At 35.8% G+C, this 10,184-nt stretch overlaps 2 protein-coding genes across 2 annotated transcripts; one reads left to right on the plus strand and one right to left on the minus strand.

The window, feature by feature from the left end:
• Positions 1-1,044: 1,044 nt before the first annotated feature.
• Positions 1,045-4,541, plus strand: LOC114266977 (peroxidase 55). Its single transcript, XM_028207968.2, has 3 exons — positions 1,045-1,523; positions 2,207-2,398; positions 2,491-4,541. Exons 1-3 carry the CDS (start codon positions 1,317-1,319, stop codon positions 3,064-3,066), a joined length of 975 nt encoding a protein of 324 aa, XP_028063769.1. The 5' UTR covers positions 1,045-1,316; the 3' UTR covers positions 3,067-4,541.
• Positions 3,794-8,639, minus strand: LOC114266976 (protein NUCLEAR FUSION DEFECTIVE 4). Its single transcript, XM_028207967.2, has 3 exons — positions 8,048-8,639; positions 4,769-5,700; positions 3,794-4,664 (listed from the first exon to the last, which is right to left on the minus strand). The coding sequence occupies exons 1-3, from the start codon at positions 8,387-8,389 to the stop codon at positions 4,160-4,162; spliced, it is 1,779 nt and encodes a 592-aa protein (XP_028063768.1). The 5' UTR covers positions 8,390-8,639; the 3' UTR covers positions 3,794-4,159.
• Between the last annotated feature and the right edge of the window lie 1,545 nt (positions 8,640-10,184).

Below are 10,184 nucleotides of genomic sequence, written 5' to 3' on the forward strand. Positions count from 1 at the left end.
TTTTTGGTATGGATTGTGAGCTTTTTAAATTTTTTAATAGTTTTTTGACTTTTTTAATAATTTTTTGACTTTTTAACTAAACGGACTGATTCCCAAACAAGACCTCAAACTCTCGGCAACTATATTTCACTGTAACATTTTCAATCTCTACTTGAAAATAGCAATATTCTTGGTCTAACAGCCTCGACCCTTCACCTCTCAAAAAGCCCCTTATAGTTGTGTAATAAATACGAAACATCTCACAACAAAGGTGTTATCCACTAAAGTAGTAAACAGAAAATGTGTATAGAAAAAGTACCCGAAAAAACAAGAAAAATGTATGATCTTCATTAAAAAACAAGTTCGGTGTAGGTTACATCCAATCAACCACGCATTTCATTTTCCGTATTAATAACATTCCTGGTTGTATCTTCTCGACCAACGCTACTGCTTAGGGCTGTTCAAAAATCTGTTCAAATCGATAATTCGTATTGAACCAGACCGAATTGTCCGGTTTGGTTCGGTTCTATTAAGAATTGGTTCGGTTTCAGATTAAGAAATATGAGAACCGTACAAACGGTTCGGTTAATGGATTTTATGAAAATACCGCGGTTCGAACCGAATCGAACCGAACCGAATTTTAAAAGATATATATATATATAATATCAAATTTTATTTTTATTAATTGATTTTTTATAATTTTAATGATATTAAGATGGTATAGATATGTAATGTTGAGTAATGCCTTAATATTATTAGTTTTTATCATGAATTAAATGTAATTAGTTTGAGTAATTATTTTGCTAATATTAACAATTTATTTTTGTAAATAGAAATTTTTTGAACCGTGAACCAAACCAAAACCGAACAGTTTTTTCGGTTTGGTTCTGGTCCGGTTTTACAAGTATAATGGTCTCAAAATCATAGAACCGTTAGGATCGATTCGGTTCTTGAATTTTCTCAGAACCGAACCAATCCGAACCGTGTACGCCCTACTACTGCCCTAACAAATGTAGAAATTTAAACGATAGGACAAAGACCTACCCAGCTACAGAATTTACTGGTACAATTTGACTTCGTAGTATGACAATGATACCATGTTTACATCTTATGGGAATAAATAGTGTAACAAGCCACATTAATACCAGATAGTGACCAGGCTTAGACCAAGCAAAACTGCTTTGTTTAATATTCTAAGTATGGTTAGTTCGTAGAAGGGTCACTGTTCTATCTCTCTCCCTTCGCTCCTCATCTCCTATATTATATATATGGGAGCCCTCCAAGAACTATACACACACACACACAAGTGAAATTTGTGTTCAATTAGAGAAAGATTAATGGAGGCATGGAGAGGATTATTTTTGGTAATGGTGATGATGATAGTCATGGAGAGAGGAGAAGGGCAATTAGTAGAGAATTTCTACAGCTCAAGTTGTCCGAACGTGGAAAGCATCGTGAATCAGGTGGTATCTACAAAGTTCAGCCAGACGTTCACCACAGCTCCGGCCACACTTCGCTTATTCTTCCATGACTGTTTTGTTGAGGTACCATACTTTGTGGTGTTCTTATGCCTTTCTGTGCAATCATCTGTTCATGCTCAGTTTATATTAATGTGTCGAGAATCTCAAAATTTAAAAATCTCGAGTTATGATCATATGACTGAAAGTCCATTGAATCATATGACAGATTTTGAAGTAGCTGAAGCCTGTCATGGCATCTCTGTAACTGCTACATATTATAGTTATGTTATAAAAAATGATGGGTATTCACATAGAAATACCATACATTCATTTAAATTTTAAATTACTTATTCAAATAGAAGACACGGTTGCATTTTTATCTCAAAACATTTTCAGGCTGTTTGGTTTTCATGCTGAAATTGAATGCTTCTGTTGCGACCTTGACATGACATGAATTTGATCAGTTTGATTTTTTCTTTGTTGTTATTTTTTTTTTTATTTTTCTTTTTCTTTTTCTTTTTCTATTTCTTTTTTCATGGGAATTTCCTATTGTTTTGTCACCTTTCAACCAACTAACCTGCACTAAAATGTCAAAAGAACACCATAATGGACTAATTCAATTGCTTGAATGGATTGATGGCAATTAATGACAAAGCATAGTCATTGACTTTATACTGATTTTGCCCATTATTTGTTCTCATCTATTCTTCCCCTGTTTATGTACCTTAAAAAAATATCCATCCCCTGTTTTCCTTTGCAATTGGCAGGGATGCGATGCCTCGATTATGATTTCGTCACCGAATGGGGATGCAGAAAAGGATGCTCCAGATAATCTCTCCCTCGCAGGAGACGGTTTCGATACTGTGACCAAGGCAAAACAAGCAGTCGAAGCAGTGTGCCCTGGGGTAGTATCATGTGCTGACATCTTGGCAATTGCTAGCAGAGATGTTGTAGTCCTGGTATACATTCACTACCATGCTATTTCTACTTTGAATCGAAGATTCACATTATACCTTTTTGTTTAATCTGATGAAATGAAACCTATTTGTAGGCTGGAGGTCCTTCCTTCAGTGTAGAGTTGGGACGTCGTGATGGACTAGTCTCCCAGGCATCTGATGTTGCTGGAAATCTTCCAGGGCCTTCCTTCAATCTCAATCAACTAAACACCATATTTGCCAAGAACAATCTTACGCAGTTTGATATGATTGCGTTATCTGGGGCTCACACTGTCGGCTTTTCCCACTGCAACCGCTTCGCAAATCGTCTCTACTCATTCTCTTCATCCTCTCCTGTGGACCCTTCACTGGACTCAAGCTATGCTCAGCAGCTGATGCAAGCATGTCCTCAGAATGTAGATCCCAGCATCGCTGTTGACATGGATCCTGTGACCCCACGAACTTTTGACAATGTCTATTACCAGAATCTCATTGGAGGGAAGGGTCTGTTCACTTCAGATGAAGTGCTCTTCACCAACACAGCGTCTCAGTCAACTGTCAATGATTTTGCTAAAAACTCGAATGAGTTTAACGGTGCATTTGCCACTGCAATGAAGAAGCTTGGCCGGGTGGGAGTCAAGACTGGTAGCCAAGGACAGATCAGAATAGATTGCACAAGCTTCAATTCGTAAGGGCAAGCTTCATGCTAAACCTTGGAACACAAAGAGACATATGAAATAAGACCCGTAAAGAAATTATCACAATCATCTATTTTGTAGATACAGGTGGGTTATCTAATAATTTTCAGTCCACAATTATATATTTCAGAGTTCAGAAATAACTTTTTTTTCTCCTAAAAAAGGTTGTGTATGGTTCAAATTTCATTGATTTGTTAACATTTCAAGTTAAGATTCACTTAAACGGACTATTTTATAAACCAGTTCAAAACTGGTCCTTAACCAGCAATACCAGTTTTCACAACAAACAAAAAAAGCCCTATGAAAATTTAGAAACTTCGGTCTCGTAAGCACGAAAGGAAAATATTGAAAATAATTAGGAATATCATCATCACTAATACGGACCAAAAATTGTCTGGCAATGGTTACTAGGTTACAGACCTGATGCATGATGATAAATTCCTTTCCCCTGTGCTTCAAAATCCTCTTCCTCTGAAACATCATAAAGCTTTCTCATTCTGTGGATGGATAACACGCTTGCCACAAAACTGGGGGCATTCTTTTGGTATAATCCTAGTTTATAACCCATAAAGCAAGACTATGTTACATGTGCATCAGACAAGTTCCTACCTAAGAGGGCATCACCACCATGCGGTGAGATACGGTATTTGTCGTGGCCTACTCTGTATGAACCGTTAATTTTATTGAACCAGAGCGTGTTGATGCTAAAACATAAAAGATCTGAAATCGGAAAAGGAATCCTCTGCTGAAAGCAGGATTCATTACAAAATGGTTTACAAAGCCGAGTTTAATGATCAACAGTTTAATCCAAGTTTGACAAGATACAACACTTGACATTCAAAACAGAAGATGTAACATCACTCAACAAAATAGACCCATCTGGGTTAGTAGAAGAGTGTGGTAATACCCCAAGTACATCTGGTCCTCATTCTCTGGAGAGCTGTCATGACGTATGTTTGCCATCATCATCTCTCAATGAACATCTTTACATAGGTTGGAAACAGTAGAATCTCCACTATCTTGCACAAAATATAATAATCCAAAATAATCAAGTTCTGAAAGCCATGTAGGTTCTCTTCCCACGAGTCTATGTTTGAGATTTTCCATAAAGGTGAGCATACACACTTCTAGTGCGATAGACGAGAATCATGCTTAAAACAACTGCAATAAGGCAAAGTCCTGACATTATCATAGATGTCAGGAAAAAGCATATGGAACCTTCACACTTCAGGGGTTCATCCGAGCCAAGGCTGCCTAAAATTATTGATCCCAGATCTCGTTGATGGTGTGGTCGATGAGCTTGCTTCTCTGCTTCACTGTCATATATACTGCTTGCAATCACACCAGAGAAGACTAGGGAACCAGCAGGGTTTGCCAGAGTGAGAAAATTGTACAACGCTCCAAATTTTTTCAAGCCAAACAACTCGGAGGCAGCAGCCGGCACAATTGCCCAGTGGGCCCCATACCCAAGCCCAATCAGCAGAGTACCAATGTACATTGCTCCAGGCCAACCCATAGCAATGAACAAGTGCCCAAATGCCATTATGACTTGGGCAACAGCCATGGCCACTGGCCTTGGATAAGCATAGTCCCTATTCGAGAAAAATCGTGAGGTTGAATGAGGAAGTCTAAAAACCAAGATAACCAATGAAGTTTAATCAGTACCAATTGAAGAATGAAAGCTTATAGACCATACCTGACAATAATCTCAGAAAAGTAACCCCCACCAACACGACCAAGAAAGTTCCAAATGCTGATCAAGGAAACAAATATATGCGTATCATTATATCCTAAAGATTGGCTCATCTGACCCAAATTATCGATCACTGTCAAACCAGATCCAGATCCCAATAGAAGTGAGAAAAAGATGAGCCAAAAGTCAGCCTTTATCAAAGCCTGTGTCAAGGTAAAGTCCTCCCCCCTATGTGGGCCCCTTCTCCGCTTGACCCTCACAGCTCCTTCTGCTGCTGCTTGGGCTAGCTTTGCTTGCAGCTGGGCGATTCTCCTTTGCCTCTCTGAAGCTGGAAGCAAGTCTAATTCCTTAGGTTTCTCATCTTCCATCTCACTAAATATAACCTCATTCACATCATGTTCGGATTGGCTTGGTCCTTGTTTCTGTGGCTCATGCAGAAGAGCTGTTTCTGCCGGATCTCTCGTCTCTGAGAAAAAACTCAACCAGACAGGAATTATAATGGGGATTAATAGAAGAATAAATAAAATCACCGTGAAAATTATGATCACATTTTCATTCAAATCAACTAGATCTTGAACAAGCATGACCGCCATCAAATAAGCAGCCAAAAGGAGGCAGACGCTATAGATAAATGAGAAACTCATCTCATCAGATGGTCTGACTTGTTTGTGACCTCCAACAGGTCTGACAATGAACATAAGGGCAATAATCACCATTGCTGGCCCAACTGCAACCATGAAGATGAGTGACGCGTGATCAGGGGTACGAATCAATGCATATATTTGAGTCAGAATTGCACCACTTAACCCGGCAAATCCCTTTAGTATTCCCACCACGGGACCACGGCTTTTTGGAAAGTTTTGCACACAGGAGACCAGAGCTGCAGTATTGAAGTAGGTCTCACCATTTGTCCCCATAAATATAAGAATGCACATCTGCATAACGACATTAGTTAACAATCTCAGTAAAGCAAGATGGTGAACGAAAGTTTGCTTAGCTCTTGGATTAAAAACCCCTATAACTATCTCATCCTTGTAATAGATGCCATTCATCCAACCGAACAACAGAACCAATTATGGTATAAATGCATGTGTTTCTAGGCACTAAGAGACATGCATCAATAATAAAAAATGAATGAACTACTTGTGCATCAATAATAAATGCTTTGAGGGTGTAACTACAAATATTGTGCATTACTTCTCTATAACATATGGGCTAAGAAGTTACAACCAAAGCTGACTCTTCATACTAGATTTTTGTATAGAAAATTGACAAAACCAAGAAACAGAAGGTTTAAGTTGCAACTGCTATACTCACTAAAAAATATATAAAAATAAAAACTTGCAACTGTTATGACATCTGATATCAAAATTCAACTTTTGAAACAGAGAGAGAATGGAAAAAGAACAAAGATCAAGTTTGTTTTCCCAGACATTATGTTTATCATATCCTTAATCAGTATTAATAATTTCTATGGCTGACTATCATTATAAAAGAATGTGCCACACTACAAAAAGCTCAAGTAATTATTATACATGGTAGTAGCCTAGTAGGAAAATATTTTGGTGAACAACTTGATCCAATATGCATTTGGAAGTGTTAGATTATATATCCATTTTAAAATCACATATATGGAACATGAAGGATATACAAGTACAGGAGATTGTATTGTGAATTGCATGCTCCACCCTGTTAGGAAACTGCAATTAAAATTCAAGTCAGTGCTATAATTTCTTCCGGATCATTTTTTACTATTTTGATAATAAATTTTTTCAGCACCATTAAATAAACGTCGAGACCATGTGACTTTCTTCATTTTCTTCTAGGTTATCAACTAAAATTTTCCAATTTCTGATTATCACAAGATGCATACTAGAGAAACATCACAAATAAGTCTGAGTCAATATGATTCCCTCACTATAAGCATGACTTGAATGCAAAATCACTAATTATGGAAGATTAAAAGTTCCTTCGTCATCTAGGATGTCAATAGGATGCTCATGAGCATTCATATTCTGCTGTCATCTTTCCTATAAAACCATGCAGGCTCGATTTAGAGGAAAACGTTTCCCTAACACAATTGAAGAAAGTGATGGGGATAACCCCAAAACAACAATAAAGGATTAATAAGTGAAATGGACTTAAAAAGGATTGTTTGAATTGTAATATTCAAAATATTTGGGGGAAAAAGAACAGACATCACTTGTAAATATTACCAACGATACTAATACCAATGATAAGTTCTGACTCCACAAACATTTTGAGAAGTTTAGGTAGAAAAGATACATATACATGTGGAACACATTTGATATAGCAGAATCATGTGGTCCTGCAAATTAAACTCACTTAGTCTTGCAATCAGCAAGGTCAGATCATGATGAATAGACAAGCCAACAGAACAACCAATAGGTTCATGATATGGCACGCTAGCTCACCTCAGAAAATACAGAAAAAAGTTTACCAATAAATTGTTAAACCCTTTTCACCCTAATGTTGAATCATTTGTGAAACTCTCTATAAGATTACAATTTTGATGGAATGGGGAAAATAATTTTCTGATTCCATAGATTTACGAGAGTTTTAGGCAGAAAAACACATTCGAGGGGAAGGTAAAACACATTTAGTATAGCAGATATCATGTGGCCCAGCAAATTAAACTCACTTAGCCTTGCAATCAGCAATTTCAGAGATCCATTGAATCAAGATGAATGGTACAGCGAACAGAACAATCAATAGGTTCATTCAAATAGCAACCAGACACACCTCAGAAAATATACAGATAAATATTTTCATATAAGTTTTAAGCCCTTTTTGCCATAATTTTAACTCGTTTCAGGCCTATCATCAAGGTTACAAGCCAACATGTAATAAAACGAAAACTCCTGCATGCAGTTTAGTGCCTTGTCTTAACAGTAACTTGTGCAGCGGATGCATAGATTCAAAAAATAAGATCAATTACAGAATCTGAATCAATTCAGAACAGATCACTAGACCATGATCAATTCCAAATAGTTGGGATAACTAGGAATCATGAACAAGAATATTCCACACAGTAATCATAAAACGTGCTTTGAAGATTCAGATAAAAATAATAAATAACAATATTGAATATTGCAAGACTAGCAACAACCCAAATCGCTATTCTAGCTAACATGATCTGAAGGAAGACAAATAGGAAAAGTGAAGTGAAAAGTGAAAAGAAGAAAAAAAAAAAAAAGTCATCAAAAAAGAAGGAAGATAGATGCAAAGATAGAACCGAATCGAATGGATGGTGATACTCACAGCCCACAAAGGCAAAGCAGGAGCTCGGCCAGTGATGATCAGCCAAACCCAACCATACCCAACAAAGTTCTGCAAAGCACCAACAAGAAGAGCAGCCCATAAAGGCAAGACCTCACACAAAGTCCCAGCCAAGAACCCAACACTGTCCCCGAGGTCTTTGGCAACACCCAATCTCGCAATTTGCTTCTGATTGTAGTTCATAGAGCTCTTAATCACAGGCGATATACTCCCAAACAAGTACCCAATACCCGCACATGATTGCATCCACATTGCGGCCACAAAAACCAGCCATCTGTTGTTGAAAAACGCCACTAACCTCTCTCCAAATCGACCCATTATCATCAGTCCAAATACTAGTCTTATCTCTCTACTAGTGTGTATGTGTGTGTGTTTTGCTTGGGTTGGGTTGTTCAAATTTGGATTTGAAGATCGGAGACCGAAACGAGATACTGGGGGTATGTCGAGCTGAAGACTTATTCTTTGTTGTGCTAACTGTTCTTTTTCTTTTCTTTTCTGTTCTTTTATATTTTGGGTAGGACTGAGGGAGTATAAAATATTTCTGAGTCGGAGTCATGATAATGATGTCCTTCATGGACCACTCAGGGTGTTTTTTGGGACACTTATAAAAAAATTAAGGCATTGTTTGGTTTGTTTTTGGGAGAGTAATTTTGGAAAATTTTTTTTAAAATTTTATTTGGTTTAATGATTTTGAAAAAAAAAATTTCAAAATCAATTTCTCTCTCCTACATATCAATCAATCACTTTTTTTTTCTCTCATTCTCAATTACTTTTTCTCTCACACACATCTACTCAATTATAACAAAATATCAAATCATGTCATCCCAAACTCTAATACGCCAAAGCTATTTTTAAAATATATAACCAAACAAACTAAAAAAATTTCTAAACTTTCTCTCCTAAATATTTTTTGAAAATTTATCTCTCAAAACCAAACTAAACACACCTTAAATTTTTTATAAATTAAAATTTTGGATTTTTAAGTTTTTTATACAAAAAAATGACAAAAAAATTAAACGGTTGTTTGGAATGATCTAAATAAGTGTACGTTTTAAATTTTTTGAAATATGGGTTAGATTTGATGTGATGTGGTAGAGAAATGATGTGACTTAAATAAGATGATATGACACTAAGGATTCGTTTGGCAAGATGGTTTGTGGCTAAAATAGCCATAAAAGACAAAATATGTTATTTTAGCCACAACAAACAAAACATCTCATCTAATCCATAATCATTACACTCTTCTCTCACAAAAAAAATCAAAAAAGTTATAAAGCCAAAAAGTCCTTCTCAAACCAAGCTTTTTAGCCCAGACTAAAATAGCCAAAAAATTCAAAAAGCCAAAAAGTCAACCCACTTCCCAAACCAACCCTAAATATGATAGTGACTTTTTAACTTTTTTGGGTTATCTCAAACTTAGCCTAACTCTTTTAACATAGAAAAGCTAAAAAACCATAAATAAAAAAAAACAAATAAAAATTTCACAAATCAACTTTTTATCAACTTCTCAAAACATCACTTACTTCACTACCACCATTGATTGTGCTGCGCGCAAAAATAGAGATATGTGTACATCGGTTGGACTCTCATCATTGGCCCCGTTTGGTAGAGCTGTGAAAAAGTGATTATAACTTATAATTTAACAGTTTATACCTTATAATTGTGAACATAAGCTGATTTTTGACTTATAAATTAAGTTTCTCCTCCCACACTCAAAGAATAAGTTGATTTTTGACTTATAAAAAGTTATAAGCTGTATTGTTAAGCTGAACCAAACACATCAAAATAGCTTAAATTAAGTTAAAAACTGAAATAAACTGGAAATAAGTTCTACCAAACAGGATCATTATATGATTTCTTAAAATATTTTTAGCATTTAATTAAATTTTACTATCAAATTTTAAGTACTTCTACTTTATGGATTAGGTATTTCAATTCACATCATAAGTTTACTTTTCAATTTTTTGCGCAATTCTGTCTAAACTTTAACTTTTTTTTGGATAAAAAAGATACAATTTTTCCAAAATAACAATTAACTGAAATTAACTTATCTATTTATCTATTGAAATCAATATATACATATATCTGTTGATTTCACCATAATTGTCTGTTGAAATAT

Source organism: Camellia sinensis, chromosome 1 (genome assembly GCF_055761805.1).
Source record: "Camellia sinensis isolate YWXY chromosome 1, ASM5576180v1, whole genome shotgun sequence".
Lineage (NCBI taxonomy): Eukaryota > Viridiplantae > Streptophyta > Magnoliopsida > Ericales > Theaceae > Camellia > Camellia sinensis.

What these genes read in the sequence shown, in the direction of transcription:
- LOC114266976 (XM_028207967.2), bottom strand. Translation starts at nt 8,389, where the DNA reads ATGATAATGGGTCGATTTGGAGAGAGGTTAGTGGCGTTTTTCAACAAC. An exon ending in CTGCTTTGCCTTTGTGGGCT is followed by an intron (nt 5,701 to 8,047) that starts GTGAGTATCACC and finishes GTCGTTATGCAG; the next exon opens with ATGTGCATTCTTATATTTAT. An exon ending in TTTTCTGAGATTATTGTCAG is followed by an intron (nt 4,665 to 4,768) that starts GTATGGTCTATA and finishes TTTCTCGAATAG; the next exon opens with GGACTATGCTTATCCAAGGC.
- LOC114266977 (XM_028207968.2), top strand. Translation starts at nt 1,317, where the DNA reads ATGGAGGCATGGAGAGGATTATTTTTGGTAATGGTGATGATGATAGTC. An exon ending in TCCATGACTGTTTTGTTGAG is followed by an intron (nt 1,524 to 2,206) that starts GTACCATACTTT and finishes TGCAATTGGCAG; the next exon opens with GGATGCGATGCCTCGATTAT. An exon ending in GCAGAGATGTTGTAGTCCTG is followed by an intron (nt 2,399 to 2,490) that starts GTATACATTCAC and finishes ACCTATTTGTAG; the next exon opens with GCTGGAGGTCCTTCCTTCAG.